Raw genomic sequence first — 27,385 nt, 5'->3', positions numbered from 1 at the left:
AAACATCTCACCTGCATACTTTTAACCAGTACAATAAATATGTTCACAATCGGAACAAGTTTCACCAAACCCATAAATACATAAGGACAGAGTTTTAAGAGGGGTGTCTCCTTTTCTACCAAACCGATGCTGCAATTACCACACATTAGCACCCTGGCAATACTGCCTCCAGCATACTGCTGACGAAGCAGAAGCAGCCACAAAAAATCGGAGCAATGCCACAAGGTGAAGCACCGCACGGCGACACACATGTCCAAAATAAAGCTTCTTTATTTTTCCGGTCAGATGAACTAGGTAACTCAGCACTGGTGAAGGAGGACAAAGGGGGAGAAAAAAGAAAGAAAAAAAAAAGAGAAAGCCTTGTTGTTACACAGGGGCCGAGAAGGGTCAGGTAATCAAGCTGTAGGTGCAGCCCCGCACATCCCTTGCTTCCTTCGTTTCTGCACAAAGTGGCCTGGTGATCGGCAGCCTTGCTTAGATGACTTCGTATTTGTCCACCACCAGGTACGTGTTGAGGGAGTGCTTGACCGGAGTCTCATCATCCACGGACACAACGTTCACCACCTGCAGGGAGAGAAACAAGAACGCCAGCTGCCAACCAGACCTGCAACAGGTTTTACACTGTGCTCACGAAAGACAGCTAAAACTGAAACAAAGAGACAATAACACCCCCCACGCCATCTGGCACTGCCCCACCCTGCTTCCTCTTCCCCTAACCAACCCCCTCGACTCCTGGCTGTCTGCCCTTGCACGCTCGGACGCCATGTCCCAGTGCGCCCTGGTCAACAGGGCACGGGCCTATAAGGCTGCGCTTCCGTGGCTCCACCATCCGTACTAAGCCTGGCTGGGAATAAAACGTGTTTCTCTCAAGGATTAGAAGGCTGTCACAGAGTGAGATGAATGCGGGGCAATGCGAAAGATTTCCATTCGCTGGTAGGGTCAAACAGATTTTACACGGCAACTATGCAAGATACGTACACCTAAACTGAAGAGACAATTCAAGGATTTGAAGGGTGTCACAGAGTGAGACAAACGTAGGGCAGCCGAACGGATTTTACACAACTGTGGAAGATTGACTGATTGATTGTAGGGTATAACGCGCCGACGCAATACAGGTGATGCGGTGCGCCATAGTGGAGGGCTCCGGATTAATTTTGACCACCTGGGGATCTTTAACGTGCGCCAAAATCTCGTACAAATGGCCGTTTTTGCTTTTCGCCTCCGTCAGAAAAGCAGCTGCTGCGGCCGGGAATCGAACCCACGACTTCGTGCTCAGCCGCGCAACGAACTGTGGAAGATACTTACACCTAAACTAAAGAGACAATTTACCGATGAGAAGGCAGTCGGATGGTAAAACGAACGCAGAGCAATACAAAAGATTTGCTTAGTAGCCACAAATGGGTGCAGTCGGTGAATTTTTCTTACTGCAACACTACAACTTGCCCTTAAAGGTAAGCAAATAAAGCAATACCAGTATTTACGGCACGTCTTGCGAAACTACTTTCTATTGCGGTTCTTATGCATGTGAATTCAAGCAACCAACGCGCAGCAATGCCTGTATATTTGTGTATTAGCTAAGAAAATTGCATTACAACAAGGTTTGACTGCACTCTGACTTGTGTTTGTCTACAAGCTCTGTAAAAATTAGTGCACTCCACTTGAAGTAGAGTTTTCCTTTATGCCGAGTTGACCAATGTCTTGTCACAAGGTGTAAGATTATTGGGCAACAGCATTTTACAAATTAGCACGTGCCTGGAAGCTGGCAGTGTGTGTTTATTAACAATGAATTTGGATGGTTTTTTTTTTTTTTTTTTTTTTTCAGAAAGGAGCAGGAGCCACTGCAACAATGTACACCTGGTCTGCATTTGCAATCAAGAAGCTACGCATTTAAAGAACGAAATGGTGCCAAGAGCCGTCGACAACAGGCTACTGTGCTTTTGTGTGCCGTCACTCTGCTCACGATTGATTGATTCTAGGGTTTAACGTGCCGACGCTACGCAGGCGATGAGGTGCCCTGGGAGGGCTCCGGATTGATTTCGACCACACGAGCGCTTGAGATTTCTGCTTCTAAGGTGGTGACACTGTTTGCAATGCCCACTGTCTACAAAATATGCCGTGAGCCCTGTTACTACACTGTCACACAACAATGTTTGCAGTAGACACCTTACAGTGTGGGTGTTAACAGTCTACAAAGCACCGCCTGACAACACAAGCAAAGCAAGAAACACACCCATGAAGTAGTGCTGGCAATGCTGACAACACCTTAGAGGGGCGATGAAGAGAAGATACAACTTTGTTCAATTTAAAAGAATTAGCACCATTTGGGAACCCACTCAGCTTCATCCCAGCCATTAAAAAAACATTGTGGTTGATCCCGATTTCATAGGAATCGGTGAAACACGAAAGTGAAAGGTGCCTTCACAGGAGCATTTAAATGTATATTGGGCATTGATATGAACTTGCACACGGCTATTTATATTTCACCGGTATGGCACCGTTGGACGCATAAATGTTAGACACTGGATTACACACGCTCCAGAGCATTGTGTAAATCCGACTGAAACCCCAGGCGCTCGCAAACCGTGCGAACGAAACTGAACGGGTTGTCGAAACTGAAAGGGTTGTGTCAGCAAATCGCTTGGTGAAGTCACCGTCCGCTACTGTGAAAGGAGCATGATTTGTGGGTCGGCAGCAGTCTTGCGGGTGCACTTGGTGAGTGACGTCCTGCTGGCGGATCGTTTAGGTAAAGGTGCGACCACTTCGAACCTGCTACATGGCGTGTATGGCAGGTGCTTGTGTTGTGACGAGCTCAGCTTGTGGAACGCGAGAGGCAGAGTTCGTGTAGCTTGAACCGTGAAGGCGTGAACGTGTTCTGCTTTCCGCTGGCGTGTCTCTCGTTGCACCAAAGCAGTCAGGAGAGTGACATTCGCCAGTCGGTGTCGTTGCCTTAATGCAACAGATTCCTTACACAGGGTCACGGTATTCCTCCACCGTGCACGGGGCCATCACACCCGCAGCATAGGCAGTGGATAAACACCACATATCAAGGTGCCAACTATGGACGCTCATTAGCGTCATGACGCACTACTTCGCTTCACCTCTCCTAGACGGCAGCACTATCTGAATGGAGAATTTTCCCCCCATGCGGAATGTTATGGGGAAGGATATAAGGCGCATTCGTAGAGCTATACAGGAATGAGTTCACAGCCCACTTGCCAGAGTGTTTCACACCTCCTGTTACGGCCAGAGTGATCATGGGCTTGAAACCTAGCGCCGCCGCATCAATGGAACTTATTCTGGCGATGTCATTCCCGTGACGGATATGACGCCGGTGAGCTCTTGCTGTACCCCGGCACAAAACACTTTCGTGTTAAAATAAAGGAAAACGCAAGAAACGTGGAGACGTTTTGAAATTTCGCGCTGTACTGATATACTAATATGGGCAGGAGCGACATAATGTGGGCCAGAATCAGCGGGTTAACCATGTGTTTGCATTTAAGTGATACGGTCAAACGGAATACAATTGGCCGCCACTCATGTTATTTGGCAGTGGCTTAGGCCGGAAGCAGCCAGTCGCACAAACACGATTCTGTGAAGTGGCCACTGCTGCGTCTGCCTGCCCCATTATGTTGTTTATTGGCTTGAAGTTTGCGACAAGGTTGGTATCTTTTATCGGGACAAAGCAGTCTTTTATTGAGCCAAACTTGCATTTCGTCTTCATGGCCCCTTTAAAGCAGGCCAGGGTGGAATCAACAGATGTATGAGCTGCAGCAATTTCACACTGATTCGGGGCAATCATCCATACCTAAACGTAGCTAGTTTTCTGTAATTCAGAACATTGTGCAAGCCGGAATCACAGGCATTAATACTGACTGAAGCACTAGATTCCTTTCACCCATGTTTCAAATCCCCATCCTCCAATCCTGCTTTAGCTTTCCCGGTATTACGCTGATGCCTGTGCTTTTCCCACAGGCCCCTCATCACTGCAGCGGAATCCCTTGTTCAGACGGAGATGCACAGAGGCAACAGAAGACAGTGATATACGTAACGGTTGCTTCGGAAAGCGCCCTCAGTGTCTCTCACAACAGCACCCATGAAGTAGCAGTGCACACAATAGTTCACAGAACGACAGGCCTAACGTGGTCGGCCGAGGTACTTTGACCACTTTCAATCGCTTCGGAACGCCGAGTTAGGAACGCCGCTTTGCACAGAGCAAAAGTTTAAGATTTTTTGCTTCACACTGAAGTGAAACTGTGATTCTACAAACTTCTCAAGGAAGAGTGAAGGCACAAGGGAGAACAACGAATGCAATAGCCCGTTAGTGCCACCAGAACCATAACTCCATGTGCAAGCAAGACCACATTTTGTCTCGCAAATAATGTTTTGAGCTTCTAATCAGGTTTGTGTTAGCGATTGCATCACATTCTATCAAGTGCAGACAATCCCCCCAACCTAGGTGTGGAAGAAAGGAGTCCTAAGCCACAGCAAAAGAAAGAATAACTGTATTTACATTAGACTGCAGCAAGGATGCTACTATCAAGCACCATGGCGCGTCTGCTGGTCCTCTTCTTTAACATCTTTCTTCCCTAGCATTCTCAAGTCATGTCTTCTTTTTCGTCTCGGTAATTTTGCTATGTGTGGAACAATAAAATTCAACACTAAGAACCACCATGTGTTCCTGCGAGTTTTTGTCCACACGGGGAGCATCAGCAAGAAAAGTCTTCCCTTGTCCTCTCGTCTTCGAAGCGTTAGCCTTGCAAGGCCAGCAAACCTCAGCACCTCAGGAGGCTGGCTGACCACCAGTACACCAACTATTGCAAAGCACAGCTAGCATAAAGTGCACCTGGCAATCGTAAGCAAGAGGCAGCCATGCACGGATCACTGCAACAACATTGTTGGGTGTACAATGATATGTAGCTTTTCCTGGCTTAAATAAATAAACACTTCGACTTCAGCTTCAGGCCCTTCCCCACGCTCACTCACCCGCATGTCGCAGTACAGAGTCTTGGCGACGAACTGGACCTGGACAGGGTAGAAGTCGTTGGGGCGCCCAGGGGCCGAGAACTCCATGCTGCCGGACTTGTTGGAGGCGTCGATCACTGCCAGCTGCCACTCCAGCACCCCTCGCCGGCTGTCGTGGTGGTAGTCGCCGTCGCACTCATTCACCACCACCGACCCTCCGCCGTGGCTGCTGCTGCTGCAAGGCAGGGGGCAACAAATGGGTTTCACGGTGGGTTGGTGCATAATTTATGGGCTGGGCCACTGCAAGGGCAGTGACTTGAAGTGGGAACGTTGTCCAAACACGCGGATTTCTAAGCCCACTTTGATGAAGCCAGCAGGGTAAGTTTATCTTATTTGCCCGAGTGGTTTGTGCGGACTTGCTTCAAACAAAAAGCCCGCCGTGGCTGCTGCATGTGAGGGGAGGGCGGGCGTAAGAATGCGTAGGTTTTGCTGTATGCTGGCGTATAAACGGAGGACTGGGTCATTGTACAGGCAATGAGTTGAAAAGGGGAACACGGTCTGAACATGCTGATTTCTAATCTGCTGAACCCATTCTGATGAAACCATCAGGGTGTGTTGATTTTGTTGCCCGAGTAGATTTTGCAGACTATCATCAAAAAGAGAAAGATCGCAAGTAGTTAGACTTGAAAGTCAGCATGCCTGTCTGTAAAAGAAAAATAGTATGTAGAAGAGATCGAACACTTTTTAGCATTTCTCGTTTTTGGATGGGCTTCGGAACACGCTGCAGGTGACTGGAAGAAAAAGAATACGACAAAAAGCCTAGAAAACGCTGAAGATTACTGAGAAAGCAATAAACTTAAAAAAAAATTGGACTTTCCTCACTTGTGTGAAATGTGAGTAAATGTCCAGAGTGCCAAAACTCTCCTGCCCGACCACACCGAGAATGTTTAACTACTCCTCTCACACAACAGACATTTTTACCCGCAACCACCCCACCCCCCTTCCCCCTCCCTTACACACACAAAAAGATTTTTGTGTTTTTCCACAAACACTTTCACAATGCACAGAGGCCTATTCACGAAGTATTCACAAAACCAGAGCACTGTGAACACTTGACAATGAACAGCTGCCCAAGCCTGAACCAACCATCTCCGTTCTTATCTTTCAGCTACAATGGACAACCTCGAATTGCCTATGCTTTTATTGTACAATTAAAAGTCGGATCTTCCTTTTTATAGATGAGTTTCCAAGACAACGGGGCATTTCACGCCCTTTCCTAGATGAATTTGACTGGTTCAATGACCGCTGTGAACATGAAAAAAAGGGGAGGGGGCTTGGCTGTCCATTCCAGTCTGCTCGGTCATGCTGTGGAAGTCGTTTAAAGCTCCGCAGTCCAACCACCTTCCCAGTGCGGACTGGAGCCAAATTTTATGCCTCGCAAGTTACAAATTTTGCGACCACTCTAGTTCCCCCCTCAAAATTGCCAATTCTGATTGCTCAAATAGACACGAAAGCGCTCCAGTATGAATCGGTGTTGCGGCAGCATTGCACGCCTATTTGACCTCTCCAAAAGTCATACATAAGCCAGTCAAAATTTCTCACAAGTGTTATTGTGAACACAGTTTGCGTATGGGTGGGCTGAAATGTCAAACAAGCATTTTTATTTTATGGTTCGCATTTCATCTCATTGTGACTGTTCCAATGGCTCATGTAAAACTTGCACTTCATAAAAAAAAAAAGGATGCAAAGTTGATACGAACGCAAATTTGGCAGAACCATGCAACACTTGTCCTCCACAAGTGCTGCCCTCCACTTTTCTTGTGCTGGTGTTGACAATTGTGGGCACAAATAGTTTGCGTAGCATTTAGAAAATGGCACTCGGCTATCACATCCCATCATCACAAGCTAGAATACACTTGTGGAAGCAATTCTGGGGGTGTAGCATTACGTATTCAAGGAAAAAAAAAAAGATATTTGATGACCAGTGTGTGTGGGAATTATGCGAGCAAATACATAGGGCCTCCTTGATTATCAGTACCGGACACAGCTTTCCAGCAGATACTACCCAGGTCTGCTAAATTGAGGATACCCAGCATTACCACAGGTTGATTGCTTGTGGGGGTTAACATGCCTAACTCTTTCGCTACCGCAGAAAATTGACCAATTTTGGGGGGTCCAAGAAAACATTTTTTTTTCTGCTAAAAAATTATTTAGGCACTAATTGCAGGAGCACAAAATGCAGATTATTTAACGGCCTTTCCAATAACACCAGTTTTTTAAAGGTTTTCATATATCATAGTTGTGAAAAAAAATATCAAAATCAAAAGTTTTGTCAAGTTGTCGAAAAAAATGATAAAAAAGGAGTTGTGTATATCAAACCACCGGTAGTAGAAAAAAATTAGAATATACATTTTGCAGGGAAACATTTCAAAAACACACCCTAAAAAAAATGTCGACTTGCGCGGAACAGTTTTTCAGATATAAAAAAAAAAATGTTAGCACGCACGGTGCTCGTGTCATGCGGTGAAGCCCAACCTCTAATTCAAACTGTGCAATTTTGGGTGGTTCCTTGGAATAAATCTGGCGGTTTGACGTTATCAGAGGCACCAATTTGCCCCCACATAACGTAAAAACATCTTGTCAATGGCTGACTTTGCATTTACAGCGAGCACAATATTTGGGACAAGCACGCGATGCAGAAAAAAACATGCATGAAGTTGAAAACGAAACGCCGTGGCTGATGTTTGTTGTCGTTCACGGTCAGTTATCTCTCAAAACATAAAGCTGAGCTTTATTATCATCTTCTTACTCGCAATTGTAGCCTTGCTCGCAAAAATGAGGTACGATGAGCTAGAATCGTCCCCTGCGATCTTTGGCCGAGTAGCAGTCGCGCGCTAAAAAAGATCAGCACAACGAGCCTCCTCTATTGCAGCGCCACCTAACATTTTTCAAATGAAACAGTACAAAAACTTATCAGAGACTCCGTCCGAATAAACAGTTCAACTAAGCAGCAACATTAGACACCCGGATATACCCTCGCATGAAAACGAAACTGGAAGGCGAACAGCTGGCAGTGTAAGGCCGGTTTGAAGCGCTGTCCTCGGCGGAACAGATATCTGGCGACTGGGTGTGACCTTTTGACTTGCATCTGAAGTTCTTATCGCAGAAATCGGGTTAGGGTGGGGGGAAATGAGGAGCGGCGTGCTTTGTTCGAGGATCAGTCGCGGACGCTTCAGGCGCCTTGGCAGTTAGCCTTGAAGTTGGGTAACTGCGTAGTTGCGCTAAATATGAATTTCGCGATGCAGAAACGAAACCGAAACTGTTGTAAACTGTTTGGGAATGGTCCTGGGGTAAGTATAACTACCACAGTACTTAGAACAACTTGCGCAAAGGCAATAAAACTGCCTAAAATCATAAAGTAGCTTTGCAACCAGGCACTCCTTGACATTTTCAGCCGATTTCTGGGATTGTTACTGTCAGAGCACGAACCTGACGATTGAAAATCGTTTGCTAGTTCCCCATTCACGCCCTGATAGCAAAAATGGAGTAATTACGAGTTGCACGCATTCTTCGTTGGTAGCCGTGACGCGCGATGACCACGCCCCTTTTCCACACCCAGGTGATTCAAAAGCGTGTCAAAAATCACGTTTCCGTTGCAAAAATGAAAACAAAACTGATTTTGAAAGGCCATTTTCTGATCTAACTCCGAACAGCTTTACTTGTTCGAGAAACGCCTGGAACGCTATGAAAAGGCGCTCCCAAAAGTATCGATCAAATTGATCGATTTTGATAGGCGCGGTAGCGAAAGAGCTAAGCTACAGCTGGGCTATGGAGGCATGTCCTAGTGGAGGGCTCTACATTGATTTCCAGCACCTGCAAGCAATCTTTAACTCTTTCACTGTCACTGACGTACCGGTACATTTTCGCATTTCCCCTTTGTAGTGTCACTGACATACTGGTACATTTTCCATTGTGCATTCAAAAATTCGCGCCATCTGTCGAATCTTCCTAGTAGCTCGTATTTTCACTCGCTAGCTCTCTGAGAGTGTATACTGAAGAGTACAGAGTGACCGCACCCAAAAGTCGTTGCTAGGGGGATGAGTGACCATGTGGCACGCATGCGACCCCATACGGGTGCACGAGTTGTTTTCCCTTCCACAACGGGTTTCTAGGTTTTTTTTTATTCTGTTTCCGCGTCTGCTACAGCGTGCCAGGTTGGTCAGTGTGTAGTTGCCTCTCCAATAGACTGAAACATGACTCAATTGCGGCTTTTGCTCGCTCGGCGCGGCCTCACTTGCCACTGTCAGCAGCAAACAAGACTGTTGTATCAATGTTGTATCCCCTTTTTATCTGCCATCATGATTTGGCAGCACGTCGTTTGTCCGTTGTGCGGGCTGCTGAAAGTGCTCCCTCCATGCACATGGTTACTTTCGGATGGCTGACCGTGTGGGGCCTTCGACTGCGGACGGGAGGGATGGTTCTTTGATTTCAATCTGAATACAAGCCGAGCTCGGATCTGCATTCCGAGAGTTTCTCATCCGAGGAAGGGATGCGAGTTCCACAGCATGCGTCAGATTCTGATGTAGAAACGGATGGGTCGTCGTCCCAGAAGTGTGCACGGCAAACAGAAAATATCTGGAAGAAAGGCGATTTCTCACCCACGCTCTTTCCTTTCGCTGCGTTACGTTCGGGACGCTATCATAGTCAAATAAATCACTATGCTCCTTCCCTGAGCTTCCGGAAACCAAGCCGGTGCGCCACAGCCAGAAACGCCCGACAGTGAAAGGGTTAACACGCACCGAAATCTGAACACACGGGCATTTTTGCTTTTCACCTCCACAAGAAAAGCAACCACAGTGGCCAGGATCGAATCCGCATTCTTGTGCTCAGCAGCACAACACCTTGCCCACCGAGACACCGGAACAGGTGATTGGTGAATTAGGGCACCCAGTACTCCCCCAGGACGAGTGGTGCTTCACACGCTCAGCCACAGAGACTGTGTAGAAAGAGAGACTCCCCCCCTACCTGAGGGGGATGCTGATGACCACGTTGTTCAGCTCCAAGTGCTCCTGCTCCAACTCGTACTCAATGTTGACGTCGCAGTTGCCCCCACCGGCCTCAGACACCCAGCAATTGACTGCACAGTGAAGGAGAAATGACACAGGCCGTGTGATAGTCTGCACGTACAAAGTCGTCACCTGATTTGCCGCCTGATTTGCCGCCTGATTTGCCAACTGTTCACCTACTGTGCCTGCTTTTCTGGTAAAGGTGAAAAGCAAAAACGCCAGTGTGTCAGTAGAGTTAACTGCATGCCCTTAACAGATGAATGCATCTCAGCGTGTTGCTATTCATGGATGACCAATTGGGTGCACACTTACGTGAGTAGTTTAAAGACAATTAGAAGCATCTGGTGTGCCTCAAGGCATTCTCCTCCCCCCCACCATCTGCCAAACCTTGTTACAACATATTGTGCCTAGTAGTGAAGTCCATATTTCATTTTTCAAGCTTATGGTAGCTCTCCTCCTTAAAAAGCGCAAAAAGAACAGTCACCTTTTAATGAGTAATAGCATAGTACATCTCTCTTTGACAAGCATAAACTGCTGACCTACAACAGCAGTGCACCGTCCGTAACCATGCAAACTAAGAACAAAAAATAAATAATAGTAAAGGTTACTTTTGCACATTATCTACACAACAGTTCACTAAAGCAACATTCACATTTTCTAAAAAACAATGCAGTGCAACACAATTTACAAACAGAAAGCAACATGACCTTGGCACAGGGGCACGCGCTAGATACAAAGCATGAATAGTGGCAGAGATGAACGAATTCCAAAAACTTTCGTTTACTTTTACAAAATACTGGCCCCACATTTCTTGATCACCATTGTCTAACCTTTTTTGTTTGCTTTGACATCCATAATATACTTCCAATGAATGGCCCTAATTCCTATGTGCCAAAACCAGCAGGATATTGGCACAATGCTAAAAAAACAATTGGTGCAGCTTGCACCTGGAGAAACAGCAGAGCAGGTAGCCCCTCTCCCTGCGTCAAAAACCTGACTGTTGCACTTCACATAGGTTTCTGAACTTGCTGCTGAAAGTTCTCCATGACTGGCAGGCCCGGATTGTTTTGTCTGCAGCCTTTCACATCTCTCCCAAAGTGTGGACCACGTTAGCAAGAGCTAGAGCTCACAGCAACCGGCTTCGCGAACTCGGCGTCTGTGTGCCCCCCCTTCAGCTGTGAACGTACGTGAACTGGCGAGAAGGGCACGCAAGAGATCATGCCACGAATGATTTTGCACGTTCTCGAAGGTTGAGCTGGCCGACACTGGGCGCTCCTCACTAGGCGCATGCTCACGTGTGCTCGACTGGGCTGAGTTTCTTAGTTACGCTAGCGCCGCAACATAACTAAAAGCCTAAACAGATCTGCTGTTAAAACCTCTTTAAATAAAACGCCCGTCTCAGCATCCATAGCTGAATTGTTACATCTCTTCTGCTGCTGCTTTGCGCTGCACAAGCCCTTGCAGTTCAACAAGATAACAGAGAAAGGGCTTCCCAAAACGAGCTTGGCAGAAGCAGCTACACATGATGCAACACGAAATCAGGGCTCTTACTCAGAGAGTGGGAGCCACGTGACGCCAAAGAAAAGAAAAAGGAAAGAGAGAAAGAAAAGAGAGAGAGGAGCACGGCACTGAACTGGAGAGGGGCACCATCTTCTCGTCCTGTGTCTGGAAGCGCCACTTGAGCACGCCCACGTCCGAGTTGATGGGGAACGGCTTGCTCGGGTTCTTCAGGCCCACCTGCTGCGAGCTCTTGAACAGCTCCTTGTCGATGTTCGGGTGCGTCTAGGAAGTGGAGGGGGAACAACCATCACCACCCTTGCCAATCGCACAAACAACCACTTGTGGTGGAAAACGAGAGCACGAGAACCACTGACACCCTTATCAACACTCCCAACCGTTCCCCACCACCTCATAATCAATCCATCCACACTCACAGCTGTGATATTCTGTTCGAAGATGGGTACAAGCCCGGCACTTTTGGTGCCTTGCAGAATTTTAATAAACATGTTGATATGCTGCGCCCCTCTTCTACAGCAGCCTAAATGATACCAGAACGCCCTTATTCATGAAAATAATGCACAGAATCGAGCTAAGAGTACATTTTAGAATAAAAAAAGTTCACGTTTTCGAAAAAAATTGGCATTGCTAGGGTTTGAACCCGGAAATTTTGTGCCAGAACCCGTGATGTCTACTCCTAGGTTGCTGAGGAAGAACAGCAGAAGCTCCTTAGCATTTGCATAAAAGAATAGCAGATCAGAGAGCGCCTCAAAGAGACCTGTATCTGGACGCCCTTGTCGTCGTGGTTCTCGAAGAGCAGCTTGATGCGGCCAAACTGCTCGTCGGTGATGCGCAGCGTCACCAGGCCATGCACCTCCAGGTTCTGCAGGCCCCCGTCGCGGAGGGCTGTCAGCGTCACCTTCTCCTCCACGTTCAGGTTGACCCTGCGTGTCCACATAGGGGGGCATGAAGGTCAGATTACGGGGTTCAACGCGCCAAACTTACACCTGGGCTGTGAGGAGCACCGCAGTGGAGGGGGGCTCCAGATTAATTTCCACCACCTGAAGAATATTTAACGTGCGCCGAAATCTCCGCACACAGGCATTTTTGCTTCTCGTCTCCACTAGAATAGAAAAGCAGGCACCGCGGTCTGGATTGAACCCATGTCCTTGGGCGCCTTAGCCACAGAGCTACCGTGACGGGTTTTAGGGGGTAGGTCAAGGAAATTGGCTAAGAAAAGGGAACAATGGAAGCTGTGTACCAATTGTCTGCCATTCTTTCTGAGCGGTTCAGACTTTATAAAGTGGCCCCAGTGGTCTTAATCTCCTGAAATCACTATGGTTACAGGGGACACTCAAAGAAAACTCAAACGTAGCCATGGCATCAAACCTATATTTGCATGACTGAACACTCGAGTAGCAGTACAGTCAGACCCCGCGATAGCGAAATCCCACGAGTACGAAATATTTTTGGATACCCGGCGAACGTTTGTAGAAGCCCTTGCATTTCTTATCTCGCAGCACAGAAATGTTTTTGGAAAGTAATCCTGTGCTAACGAAATTCATGGCAAGTCCAGTCGGCATTTTATCTATCCATTTGAGATTAACAGAGTCCAAAAAGTACCCAGATGCATTTTTTTGAGACTCAAAGTGCGTAAACTTCTGCCACAGTGCGCTTGCATGGCCACTGCCATATTTGTTTACATAAAACACCATAAAACAGGTGGCCATGGAGGGAGCCTCACAGCGACACCACCAGAAGGCGACACATGGTGACTCACGGCATGTCTTTGGCTTGGGCTAAGCTAGCCGGCTACCGCTGAACAGCGCGCATGTGTTAGTTCTGTGTGCGGCAGTAAGCACGTTTGCATTCAATCAAAAGTGAAAGTTTTTATCACTGCAAGATAAGGCAGCCATCATTGCCAAGTCGGCGGCTCAAATGGAAGAAAACAGGGTAGCACCAACAAGTTTGGAACTGCCCGCAGCTCCCTCTACCATTTTGAAAAGCAAGGACGCCACTCTTCAGTGGCACACATGCGCAAAACAAAACAGCGATGGCTGTAGTCTTTCTGGACATCAACAAAGCGGTGCTCACTTAGTTTTGTGGACAGCATTGTAACAACAACGTGCCTCTCTGGAAAAGTTCATCAACAGAAGAAGTTGGATTATGCCTGCATGCTTGAACATACTTGGTGCTGAGGACCAGGGAGAAAAACGTGCAGAGAAGGCGAACCTGTGGGATGTTTTGGGTGCATTTGGCACGATTCGGTCTTTCATTGGCATACACAACTAGCTGTGAACCACTCCTTGTAGTGCGACAGCTGAGCTGTGAAGTTACTGCAAGGTAAGGCTCACACAGTAATATAACTGACTTTCGGAAATAAATTTTCAGTTTGCAGGCGATTTTCGTGTAGTTTATGTTTCGTTCTCACGGCAACGAAATTCCTGCAAAACCTAATTTTTTAGCTTTTTCCGGCGGATTCGTTACTGCGGGGTTCGACTGTCTCTTTTCTTTCCAAAAAAAAAAAAAAGTTTCTGATTGGAATGCGTTGCCTCATGGTATCCCTATGTTTGACATAACGAGGAGAAGCTGCACTCAGAGCTTGTTCCAGTCAAAGTCTGGGTTTATGTTCTTGTCACTTGTTTTTGCACAGTGAGTGTCTTGTGAATTATGAATACCATTTTGTACTACAGTGCATGTAAATGGGTTTTTCTGAACTGCATTGCCATCTCCTGCATGAACCATACTTTTTTCGCAGTATGTGATAAAATCTGGCACTGACAAACCATGATGATGGTACATTTATTGTCATCAAGATACAGTCCATGCAGCAGCTTTCCCGTTTACGGGCCAACTTCAAAAAAAAAAAAAAAAAAAAAAAAAAATCAAAAATCACTCTCTTCAAAACTCTTTTTCCATATGGCTTGGCTATTAGATGAATAATAGTAGCCTGAATAAGAATGATAAAGCAATGATTTTGTTTTTTTAGTATTTTGTTCCGTTATAAACAAGGGGCTATTGAATCACAAGCATTCTAAGCACCTGCAAAGTTTATTTGGACTGGTGGAATGTACGATGCTCCACATAACAATATTTGCAATGTAACAAAATTCGCTGTACGCCCAACTTCACTACATCGAGGTTTCACTGTACACTGAAACACTGTTATGAAATGCTGGACATACAAATTGGCAGGAAACAGATACTATTTCACTGCTGTGGGGAGTCAGGGGTGGAACAAGGTACGTGGGTTTGGGAGCAGTCCTGGGGGCAGGCAAAACTGCCTTTTGTAGCAGGCTTGGAGCAGCCAGAAAGGCCTTGTGGCCGGGGATGGTACAGGCGCACTGCCAATTAGGTTAATCAATTTATCTACTATATTAGGCGTTCTACAGTGCAATGGAACCTACTCTGAACCAGGGATACAGTTCTTGTACTATTGGAGGTTCACAACAAGCGGAGTTGTCTACCATCAGCCCCAGTGACTGCGCAGCGTTATCACCGTTCAAAGGGTAAATCTCACGTGCAGAGTCAAAGGGCGTCAAAAAAACAGGCCTCGCTTCATGTCCGGTAGACGGCAGTGTTTAAACGAATTCACGCTGGAATTCTGTAAAACAAGGCGTTTGCTTGCTTTTTTTCCATCGGACAGCGGTTTCAGCGTGTGCGAAGCAGAACACGGCTTTGTCCTCGCCCGTCACAGGGTCGTAAGAGTCAACAAACGTATGCCACAGACTGCGTAACGAGAGCGTGTTCGAAGGCATAATGCTGGACCTTCCGCCACATAAGCAAAGCTAACCCCAAAGTTCACAGGTGAAAATGAGTACGCACCTCACAACAAAGGTGAACCAAATTAACAAGCGATATTCAATACATGCAGCTACGCTGGTCAATGGTTGACTAAACTGAAATTCACCTCCAATAAATTACAAGCTTTCATGCGGATATTATTCTGTTTTCTACCTGTCTGCGACGTGACACAAAACATTTCACTCCTTGTCGGTCATTTTCCATTTACTGTGGCGCGGCGGCCGGCACCGGCCAACAAAACTGTGCAAATGCGACACAAAGAAATCCAAAGTGAAAGCGGAGAAGGAGCGTAATACCTGCAGCCTTAGAGCTAAGCAAAAGCCGACGCTCACAGCCTTGATAAAACCGAAACCATAATCGCACTGAAACTGAAAACGCGATGTTTCAGCCAGGTTAACTGGCACTAGGCATCATGGCAGTCGTATCTTGCCGCACAGGACGGCGCTGATAAACGAGTTTGCCGCAACAGTGGTTCTTTGGTGCAGGATGGCACAGGTGAATAAGTTTGGCACTCGATGGTGCAAATGCCACAGTTGTTCCACCCCTGGGAGTGCAAGCTTTTGTAGTGGACAATTTTGACTGTATGCCCTGGTGCATACAATCAAGCACTAGACCACTTCACCACTTTTAGGAACGCACTCATTTCACATCCATTGCTTTTCCATTAAATTAGCAATTTACGGATACCCCATTCGCTGATTGCAGCAGCCCAACCATTCCCCAATTTAAATCTGTTTACAATAATCCAGGCCAAGAAAAAGACATGCTTACGCTTCAACGTTGGCTGGCTGAGGAATGTTGCGGGAAGCTGCCGAAGTAGGGGACTTGGCAGCAGTCGGCGTTGAGATTGCTGCGCCAAAGAAGAGAGAGAGAGAGAGAGAAAAAAAAAAAATTGCAATTTTTTTCTTCTGAAAAAGCGATCGGTAATCACACGAAACAATAACCAATGACAGGCACACTCAAACACGCACAAACATGCGCACACGTTCCTTCACTGTATATACTGAGGACAGGGATCTTGGTATCGCTACTCATACTGCTAGACAACCAATCACTGCTTTTCAATAGGAGAGGGACTGATGATACTGCTACTCCACTCATCCATCCTTATCCATTTAAGAGTAGTCGGTTGACTCCTCCTGCTCCTACCCACTCGCATGAAAAGCAAAATGGAACCTGCCACTGCTCTTAGCGAGCATAGACAAGGAAGTAAGGTAAGAGGCAAAAGAAAGGCAGGAAAGTTGGCAAAAACGGGAAAATAGAACAATAAAAGTGAAAGGAACAGAGTGCAGAGACACGTTCCCAGTGTCAGGGCACTAACATTCTAGTTTAGTGATTGCCATCGGAGTCTTGGACAGATCGTATCATCCCCTGGTCACCGAAGTGAAGACAGTGGTGATACATCATAATGTACGCATCCTGTGAACATTTGTGAATACAGAGGGGGGGTCCAGATGTCTTGACACCACCCTTAATTTTGGAATTGATACCTCCCAATAAGATGACCCCTCAGGTTGTAGAAAAAGTATAGTTGATGATTTTTTCTTTTTTTGTATTTTTGGTTATCAAAAATTTCGATGAATAAAAAAGGCTGCTATCCTTCTCCTCCTCACCATCATCATCATCATCATTACTGAGAGAAGCTGACCCCCCCCTGCATCTGCCCCTGCCTTCTGGACCACATTGCCAGTGTTCCTGACATTATACCATAACTTCCTCATCATCTGTACATATTATCATCAGTTCTAGCTCTAATGACCCCAGTCATCTTCATCACCTGTACATAATCATCATCTCTGTTTGGGCTGTTCCACCAGGGAGAGACTTTTTGCAGGCCGTTCCTTCCGCAGCATCATGCTGTTCTAAGTGAGACAAATTTGAAGAGACCCTAGTTACAGTGGTTCAGATAAGGTTAGGTTAGGTTAAGTTAGTTTGAAATTAGGTGTAAGTTGTGTTAAGTTACGGCACATTGAAACAGCCTTTTCAAGGTGACGATGCGGAAAAACCTGTAAACAGTCTTCTCTCCTACCACCCGAGAGTCTCAATAAAAGTTTATGCATTTCGTTTTCCCTTCACACACGCACTGTTGCTCATAGTGTAACACATCCTGCTTTACAGGTAAACCTGGACATAATGAAGTTGACAAAAATTCGCAATTTTTCGTTACATCCAGGTATTCGTTACCCCCAGGTTTCGAGTTAGGCTCGCGTGAAAAAAAAAGCAGAAATGAAACCATAGCGCTAGACATCAGTGATGGTGAATTAACTAACTCAATGATTTACAGTCGAACCCCGCTAAAACGAACGCCGCTTCAACGAAATTTTCGCTTCAACGAAATATTTCCAATTCCCTGTCAGCCAGCCATAGAAGTCCATGCAACAAAGTCTTTGCCACAACGAACCATTCGTCAGGCTTGCTTTCGCTTCAATAAAATTTGCAATGATTTGGGCTGGGTTGAACAATTATTTTACAATAAAATAAGCATAGCGCCAGCTATCTGTAACTTTTTATACATTCAGGACACTTAGTTTCACCGAGAACATGCGCGGTGCGCACCCCTCCCCCCCCCCCTTCCCCCCCCCCAAAAAAAACCTCAGACCTCATTGTTTGATGGTGATAACGATGTGGCTGGCTGTCTTTACATGAGGCGCAGGCCCGGTTCGCCAAGCCGGAGCTACAGCCAATCCGTATCCAGTTGAAATCGCACGAATGTGCTCCGCTGCTGGCGCGGTGCCGTCATGTATGCGTTGTGAGCAGCTGTCCTTGCCGTTTTCCTTCTACCATTCTTCATAGCCAAGAATCATGTTTGTGTGTTTGGTCTTGAAGCCAAGTCATCCTATCTTAGTCGCGAGAGCGCGGTCATGTTAAATGCAAGCGCGCGTGTCTAACCTGCCAAGGTCAGTAGCTGCCGTGCCCTGTCAGAGGATAAGATAACGGCACTGCTCCTGCTACAAGTGAGCGGGGGCCTTCCGCAGGCCTAGCAGCTATCTGCAAGTAATCAGCTCGGTGGACACGCCTTGTTGTACAGCAATACGTTTCGCTCCTGCATTTCTTCATCCCACTCCGCAACGCGTTGTTTGCGTGCAGTGAAAGAACAGATAACCATTGGTATGTTTGTTATCTGAATAAACATGACGTTATTGCGCGTCACTCTTTTTTCTAAACCTTGTATTATGCTGCCAATGATGCGGAAGCATATGGGGCTATTTTTCTGGCCTTTCCGTAGTGTGTTGCAGCAGATTTCGCCTGGGATACTGTACCGGGTGGCGATGTCCTTCTTTCTCGCAGGGGGAGATGGTATCTAAAATAGCAAGCTTGTCTTGAAAAGACAAAACTTTTTTGTTTTCTGGTAGTAGAAACTCATCACTGACGAACCGACACCGCACACAGCAGTGGAGAGTCGCGACTACATGTCGACAGGCAGGCCCAGCACCTAACCGACACCGCATTGACACTGGAAACCCACCGTAGTTTGCAGTGCGGGTGAAGATTGCTAAGTTAGTGCATTTCTCCAGCCAATGTTTCAGAAAAAGTGCAAAAACAATGCCACATCAGCGTAGCAAATTCGCTACATCAAGGTGAACCGTCGCAACGCCTTCGTTACAGAGAGGTCGCAAACATGGGTTTCAATGGGGCTGGCAATGGGGAATTGGAAAACTTCGTTAAATCCAGGTTTAACTGTAGTACGAGACAGCGGCGAGAAGAGAAGGGGGGAAGGAGGGGAGGCTCGCTCACTCTCCCCCTCCTGCTTGAGCTGGTCGGCAAAGGTGTCCCACTCGCGGTGCTTGCTGCCCAGCTTCAGGGCCTTGTTGGGGCCCCCGCTGCCCGCGGCCGGCCGGCTGGCCGCCAGGTAGGTCGACTTGGGCGACGACGGCTCGCTCAGGGCGTCCGGCGACACCGCCGTGGGCGTGAAGCCCCCGCTTGAGTTGGAGCCAAAGCCCGAGCCAAAGCCGCCGGGGGGCAGCCGGGAGCCCCCGCCGGCCTTGCGGGCCTCCTGCCGCGCCCGTGTCAGCTCCTTGGCCTTCTCCTTCATCTTCTGCTTGGCCTCGCGCTCTTGCGTCTGCGAAAAAAGGATAGGTGCGCTTTGACGTGAGCTGCGTGTTTACCCTGAAAGGCTTCCGAAGCTACCAACTCACACGGGCAGAAAGCTTTCTAATCAAAACCTACATCAGATTGGCCTGCTTGCGTGCAAACTCAATGGATATGCTTCTTATCGGTAAAGGCCACAGCCCCACTAAGAGCTACCACGAGGACAGAGAGCCAGCAGACAAGAAAGCTCAGAAAGCAGCTCTGCGAAAAAGGTATGGCCACTGGCTGCCAACACCACACAAGGAATCTATTATCAGTCGCTTCATTTGCGTGAGAAAAAATTTATTGCAGCAAGCAGACCTGGAGAAGCTCAATGGAAAAGTTTGAAGTCGTGAAACATATGCACAACATTAGACATTTACGACCGTATTCTGAGTCTGTCCTCCACTTCATACGCTTCCTTGACTCGGCTGAGTGAAGGACCTCTATGACTGCAGGCTCGTGTGAAGGAGGGATTCAGAATACACAGGTTGACCTCTGTACAACCACGCGAGAACAAAAAAGAAAGAAAAAAAAAATTTGAATACCCGATTGAACACCCCCGAGTGCTCTTTCAGGCTTTGCGCTGCAGTTAATAGTTCCAACTTTTCCTTGAACTGGGGTGGTCTGTTTTTCAGTTCCTAGGCTGCGGTTCGGACCATTCGGACAAAATTGCAGAGAACTGAACGGCCATACAAAGTGGCCTGGCTGGCTGGCGACTGTTGCCCTTCTGGGTGAGGCCAGTGTGACTTTGGTTAATGTTGTGTCACTGCTGCTAATGTACAAACAGCGGCCGCCGCCGCAGCCACACTCTCTGCTTTTTCCCGTGATTCTACGCATGCTTGGGCATTGCCTAACAACATGGTGTTCTCTGTTTCATTAATGCGAAACATGTGCTATGAAACGCATTGCAGTCATGTGGGTTTAGGAGCCGCTTCGCTGCTACAGACGCCACCGGTGCTGGCTTTTTTTGAGCAATGCTCCCTCACCAAAAGCAAAGGTGAAAAGGGCAGACAGACCTGTCGGACGGCCTGGTAGACCTTCTCCTCGTGGGAGTCCATCTCGACGAAGGTGCGGATCTGTGCCAGGTTGACGCTCTCCCGGTAGCCCAGGGCGACAATCTCGTCGAAGGCGAAGATCAGGTTGAAGGCCTGCTCTGCCACCTCCTGTTCCTCCAGGGCTCCGCGGCAGTACTCGGGAAGCACCCGCGAGAACAGACGCAGGGTCTCCAGGTCCTGCGCACACGTCAACAAGCTTAGAATCTCTGCCACATCGGTGGACGGCCTGCGCGGCTTTCAAGGGGCCATGAAGATGAAACGCAGGTTAGCGTCATTAATGAGACTGCTCTGTCTTGATACCGATCATGCTGCGTGAACCGCAAAGTTTAAATCAATGCCACATCAATGCGCAGTCCCCGCGACTTTAAAGGGGCCATTAAGACAAAATACGAGGTTGGTTCAACAAAATGACACTAACTTGATCGCTGACTTTTAAAAAAAAAATCCAAATATTAAGAGAAACAGATGAACCAGTGGCAACTAGCATGCCACTTTCCGGTGATTTCTCTATGGCATCACAGAAGCTCGTATGCACGATTGGCAGCCACTGAACTGAGCCACTGCCAAGAAACATGATTAAGCAATTGTAGGGGGACCTCTAATTCCATTTTATCTCATCACTTGAGTGCTAATGCGCACTTAACAGACTGAAAACTATGTTTACAGAGCTGGCCCATACAGCCATGCCTCATTAATATGGACCCCATTAACATGGACGAAATTTTTTCGTGAACGGTCTCTCACCATGCAATTCTGCCCGATTAACATAGAAACTTACAGTCTGGACTATTGACGGCTATTGTGGGGACGAAACGGGTAAATACAGGCATTTCTGTCTCCTTATTATGGACATCGGTCCACAGAGCAAACAATAGAAAAAAAATGGCTGGTGCCCCCACAGGCCCTTGCGCATACCAGGAATTCACGGTTGGCTGAACCATACAAAGCAGAAGCATGCATTTATGTTGGAACGCTCTTCCTCCCAGTACCGTCGAATTAGATTGAGAACTTCCATGATCAGTGAACAACACTCTAGGGCAGTGACCACAGGGTGACGCCCTTTCCCTATCAAACAAGACTGCCCACTGCGGCATGCGCCGGAAAGAGCAAGTCTTGAGGCTCAGAATACGGTAACAGGATGATAATTCGTGCCACTATTCGCTGTGCAAAGGCAAAGGCTGCATGCTTCTTTTAGGCAAAGGCTGCATGCTTCTGTGGTCAGTTCGTCGGAGGCAATGCCTGGTGATAAGCAAAGACGCACAGAGCTTTGCACGCAACCGAAAAAGGAAATATGCCGATCCAAATGTGAGACACCTTCAGAACTTCCTCAATACGTGAAAAACCGGAGTGAAAATACCTCGGCATTGATCTGGCGAAGGACTCAGCCACGTCGGTACTTCAAGAAACCGACGCGGTACGTTTTGTGGACACTGCAGTAGGATTGAAAGCAGCAGTGCAAACCCACATCTCTTTGTTTTTTCTGGAACCATTATTTTTAATGTTTGTGTTTTTGAGGTTGATTCACTACTATAGACGACACACATTAGGTCTCTTCGATTTGGCCTGCACTTTCTGCATGAGTTCAGGATGAGTTCAGCCAGTTCAGCGCAGGCGTCGCCACTGCAGAACCGGTCCTGCACTTTTGTCGTCTGCTTCTGCACCTCCTCCCTGGGAGGTGCAGGGAAAGCGTGAACTCATCCTGCACTCTCTGCACCGTCGGTAAATCGAAAAGAAAAGTGCAGGCGACGCGCGCTGCACTCGAAAATCGAAGAGACGAGTGCTGCACTACCTGAATGAGTGCAGCGAGTGCAGTAAAATCGAAGACACCTATTATGAACGACTTTTCTGGGGAACAGAGGGGTCCATATCAACGAAACATCACTGTAATACCTCACCGTTCCCGTATTACATCACTAGTGCAAATCTTGAAAGGTTTTTAAAGTTTCTTGCATTTTAGCTTTAAAAAAAAAAGTCTTTCGTGGCCAGAGCAGAGCTGAGTGAGTCACCAAAGGCTAGTTCTCCCAAACTGAACGAAGCTGTATTTTGCCTCGATGGACCATGTGATGGACCAGGATTAATACGGAAGTTAAATGCCGAGTACAACGGTAGTAAGTCCTGCGAAATGAAGGGAAAATAGCCAATTAAACAGCTCGTATGAAGTGAAGCCTACCGCAATGCCAATTACAAGCACATAGGGCTACCATGAGCACTACGTTTGAATATCTCGCAACACTCTTTCCTGCTGCGTCGAGGAAGCGCTCATCTCGTGTTTGTTTCTTGACCATCCGCCGTTGCTTCCTCGAGCTTTTTGCAGTTCAATCATGCATATCAACGAACTAGCAAGTTCAGCTCGCCATTTACATCGACACCCCCCATCCATGGGCAGCCCGTGCAACTAGAAGGCGCCACGAAGACAAATAAAATACAAGTTCGGTTCCTTCAGGACACTGCTTGCTTTGTTCCAATAGCAATGGCGCCACTTTTATTGTGAACTTCAAGCAAGTAAGCTGGATAACAAATGAAGCAGTGGAAACTCCTGGCACACTTTCTCGCCGGGTACTTAAAATGTCACAGGGGCTTCCTAGTGCAGTTGGTGGCTGCCTCCCGAAGCCACCGCCCAGAAATCCGACTGGGCAATTGTTGTGGGGCCTCTAGGTCTGTTTGATCCCCATATCACTTGGAGGCCAACATGCAGTTGCACAGATAACTATATTTTGCACCAATGCTAATTACATAACTGATATTGCAGTGCAAAATCTGAAAGTTTTGAATGTTTCCTGCATATTTTTGGTTAAAAAGAACAAAGGTCTAATAGTTCTTTCGAACTGAACAAGGGTGTATTTTTCTCCGTGGCTCCTTGAACATTAATTTATTGTTTACTATTATTCATTGGGGGTCCCATAGCAGTTTTGAACTACAGTAGCCGACCGCTTTTTCGGACCTGGAGGGGAACGAAAAACAGTCTGAATAAAAGAAGAGTGGTCGGAAAAATCCGTGAGTCATTACTCGACTGGCGGCTCCTCGGGAAAGTCCAAAATATCCAGCAAGTCCAAATTTTTCGGACTCCGGAAAAATGGTCGGCTACTGCATAGGACCCTCGTCTGCAAAATACTATTACAAGGTTCGTACAAGATTCAGGGACAAGAACTAGAGGACTTTCAAGGCCCTGCCAAAGCATTTTCAAGGGCGCAGAGGAGCAAGTGTGCTAACGTTTTGCTACTGTTTTCACTTGCTTCTTTACGCCTCAAAAAATGACCCCAAGAAAAATCTATTTGGAACAGCTCCACCTTTTGGAAGTGGAAAAGTTTACTCCCACCCACAGTAATACTGAGGGAGCTTTACAAAAGCCATGCGATCTTGAATTTTTCGAGCTCTGCAAATGATCTTCATACACAGTCTCGGACAGTGAGGACCATAATACCCCCTGCCATTCTCATCCCCCAAAGTTCTGTGTTCATTGAAAGGGAGGGGGAATGGGCAACTCTACTGGCTCTGCCCACCATCACACCAGTCAGAATAAATTATTCCAGTAAAGCTTAGGAGCTAGATGCACTGTGTTCTCACATTCAGAGTTTTGCTTAGCTGTGGTGGGGCACAGCAATGGGAAGATATGTAAAATGAATAACAGGGTGAGCAAATGCAGAAAGCAGTGTGGAAAATTGTAAGGGGACTTATGCTACTTTCTGCCTCGTCCAATGAAGGGATTTCGTTCCATACGAGCCATTGTGTAAAGCAGCACGCCTGTGTTCCCAAGTTCACTTTAAATTGTAAAAGGTGTATAAAGCAGCACTACTGCACCCCCAAGCAAGCTTTAAATTGTAAAAAGCATGTTTGAATGGGGAGTGGGCAGGGCCACACTGATATAAGTCCTGAAAACACAGTCATGTAATCGGGTCTCCTCTTTGTTACCACAAGAAGTCAAGGCTTTTCAAGGAGAAGGAAAAAATTCCAGGCTTTCAAGGCCCTTGAAAACTCAATTTTCAATTTCAAGGGTTTTCAAGATTTTCAAGGACCTGTACGAACTCTGCTATTATTGCATCACATTTTTGGAATCGCTAATAAACAGAAACTGCTAGCAACGGCATTGCCGACTGGGGGATGGACAAGCGGGAATGTGAGGGGAACAAGTTCGGCACCCTGGGGAACGCCCACCTCAAGGATGTTGCTGGCCCGCGTGGTGAGCAACAGCACGTAGAGCTTGTCGTGCGGCTGGTAGACGTAGCGGACGCTCTCAGTCTCCACGAAGGTGTGCTGGCGGCCAGCGCCCAGCAGCTTGGGGAAAGCCAGCAGCAGGCTCTCCACACGTGCACGGCTCATCTCCACAAACTGGCGGGACACAATCACTGCAGAATGGGAGGACGAACACAATGGGCATTTCCACTTTTTTAAAGACGACAGTTTTTCTTGGGCTAATTAAACCCAAAAATTTTTGTCCGTCCCTCGATTCAGCCATGTGGCAAAAAGAATAATTCCGGAACCATGAGTTTATAGAGGAAAAACATTTAAAAACTACGAAATATGGTGGCGATGTTCATACTCGTCAACACTGTTCACCAAAAAGAAAAGAGGCCTATTTGAGGTAAAGCATCAATACATACTTCGTACTAGGCAGTGTTCTTTTAATTGAAACTAGACGTTCACTTCACATTTGCGAGAGCAAATAAAAAAAGACGCGTTGAAAACCCATATTTTAACCCAAAAATACAATTAGAGCTCGTCTCCGAGCCTAGACCTCGTGGCAGGCAAACAAAATAAGAGTAACGAAAGGTTCCAATAGATGGCGCAGGCACAGTGCAATGCAGAAATCGAATTGACTTGAGCAAACCTCCACCATGTCTGTTGTGAGAGGAGAAATACCAAAGGAGAAGAGCTTACAGGTGCACTGGGAGAGAAGAGAGGCATTTACGTGGCAGGATCGGCACAAGCCTATCGTGTTTCAATGACATTTGCACTGGAGGGAGCAAATACGCGGCCAATTTTTTCCCCTGAGATCAGCGCTTTCTCTGCAGAGGCCGCTCGTCAAAGGCAATTTGTTTTCAACAAGTTCCCATCGCTTCAGCATGCAAGCAGTGGCTCGAAAAGAAATCCTGAAGACAACTACGATTCTCATTGCAGGCACTGGTCATAGTGGGCTATCACACCCAACTTTACCACTTGCTGGGCTCATAAGTCACTTGCTGGGCTCATAAGTCTGGGCTCATAAGCCCCACCCCCCACCACCAAGGAAATGCGAAATGAAAATAAATTATTATTATTACTACTATTAGGAGCAGGAAATGTTTTTAAGGAGCAGTAAACAACCTCAAAAGTGCATAGATAAGTGTTTTAAAAAATTAGCCAGAAAAACACCTTTTTTTTTTTGCCCGTGGCTATGTCTAGAGCCACTAGATGAAGCTTATTTAGTGGCTCTAGCTATGTCCTATTTACGTTGCTACTAATTTATAAAGGCGCCCTCTAACAGCGGTCGCGCATTCAGTCAGAATTGCGTGAACTTACCCTTCCCAGTTTTTGTCATGACGGCAGCCGCTAGCAGCACCTGCAATTGAAAAATGAATGTTCGTAACAACTGTCAAAGCAAGCTGCTACAGTACTACTGCTTATTTCGCACCCAATGCTGTCGCTATTCGTAACAGCAGTTGCAGCCAAGAGCGATCCAGAGAGAGAGAGAGACAGCCAGACAAAGTTCCGCGAGATATTCGCACATCGCAAATAATCGCAACACCTATAAGTAATCATAAAACCTCGCTGAAAGCGTGCTACTGATCTCAACTGGGTGGTAGCGTTACTTCCCACACTAATTATTAAGCGCTAGCTCAAGATGACAACCTATCTTCGACGTGCATCGGAACGGGGAATAACAGTTAACGCGGTTGGCATGATCCAGTAGTTCTCTCCGAACCATAAAAGCCAAACAAACTTAGCAAAAAAGGAACAACGAACAACCGCACAAGAAAACAACGAAACAAGAAGCCACAGTTCTAGTTCGAAGCACACACACGCACACCCATCTGCAGCAAGTCGCTACCAGCATGATCGCTACCATTTCATTACAACTGACGCCATGATTTACTGGAGAGGAGACGAAATAATCCTAGGAACACGCACGAAGAGGATGGTTTCTCACCATTTTGTCTCCGGTGTTTCGGTTGGTGCCGTGGAATGAACAGAAGGCTGGCACCGGCCTCTTCGCGAGAGCTTCGAAGGATGTCTACGTCAGGGCTCCCTTCTGTGGGCGCGCTGCGAGGGCCAGAACAAGCGAGAAAAGTAAGTCGCTGTCTCGAAATCCCCCAAGCTTAATGAGTCGACGTAAATTAAGGCGACTAGAAAGGTTTCAGCGAAGAAACTTCACCTGTATTAGCCACCAACCCAAAACATTACACGTTTGCAGAGCGAGCGACCACTTCCGGAACCGGAATATGGAGAATTTGAGCAGTGTTGCTAAGCGTGTTCTTGTTATGTCACGGCTTCTAGATAAACAGAAACATTGCCCTAAAACACCATTGCCTTAAGCGACGACAGTATGTACCAACGTAACTGTAATAATGCTAGAACACCTAATAAAAGCTCAATCATCTGAACTACCTTTAAATAACAGCAGCATGATGTAATAGCGATCTCTTGCTGATGTGTTCATCACTTCCGGCAACGCGCGCGCGACTTTTGTCGCGTTGATTTTTCGGCCTGAGAAGAAAATACTCGTTATTCTGCCCTTGCTGAAATTGGACCATCAGGAAAGCATGCGCTGCTACATATAGAATTGCACTAACATGATGAATACAGGGTAGAAACTGTTTTATGCGCTTTGAGACCTGCGCGCTGCAGTGGGCGATGCAATCCATTTTCGAGGTGCACGCGGAAACTCCCGCGTCAGCTTGCTGTGGAGTAAATCCAGTGAAATCGGGAGCAGAAAAATCCCACGAAGGGCGCCCA

General features: G+C 47.0%; 1 protein-coding gene across 2 annotated transcripts; it reads right to left on the bottom strand.

The window, feature by feature from the left end:
• Positions 1-252: 252 nt before the first annotated feature.
• Deltacop (coatomer subunit delta) lies at positions 253-26,918 on the bottom strand. 2 transcript variants are annotated; one of them, XM_077707706.1, is made up of 12 exons: positions 26,805-26,918; positions 26,580-26,692; positions 25,952-25,991; positions 24,608-24,798; positions 20,417-20,632; positions 19,065-19,389; positions 16,101-16,179; positions 12,304-12,469; positions 11,663-11,810; positions 9,988-10,099; positions 4,984-5,197; positions 253-564 (listed from the first exon to the last, which is right to left on the bottom strand). In XM_077707706.1, the coding sequence occupies exons 2-12, from the start codon at positions 26,580-26,582 to the stop codon at positions 475-477; spliced, it is 1,584 nt and encodes a 527-aa protein (XP_077563832.1). In that variant the 5' UTR covers positions 26,583-26,692; positions 26,805-26,918; the 3' UTR covers positions 253-474. The 2 variants fall into 2 exon arrangements, with proteins under 2 accessions (XP_077563832.1, XP_077563833.1); XM_077707707.1 differs by having other exon boundaries at positions 4,984-5,194.
• Positions 26,919-27,385: the final 467 nt, after the last annotated feature.

The sequence above is a fragment of the Haemaphysalis longicornis genome, unplaced genomic scaffold, assembly GCF_048455015.1.
Source record: "Haemaphysalis longicornis isolate Haplotype H1 unplaced genomic scaffold, Haemaphysalis longicornis Haplotype H1 scaffold_4, whole genome shotgun sequence".
In the NCBI taxonomy this organism is placed as follows: Eukaryota; Metazoa; Arthropoda; class Arachnida; order Ixodida; family Ixodidae; genus Haemaphysalis; species Haemaphysalis longicornis.
Note: the sequence above shows the minus strand (reverse complement) of the source record. Positions and strands in the feature narration are given on the sequence as shown.

Coding starts and splice junctions, on each gene's coding strand:
- Deltacop (XM_077707706.1), bottom strand. Junction 24,799..25,951: donor CATGACAAAAACTGGGAAGG/GTAAGTTCACGC, acceptor CCCATTCTGCAG/TGATTGTGTCCCGCCAGTTT. Junction 20,633..24,607: donor GGGCCAGCAACATCCTTGAG/GTGGGCGTTCCC, acceptor ACGTGTGCGCAG/GACCTGGAGACCCTGCGTCT.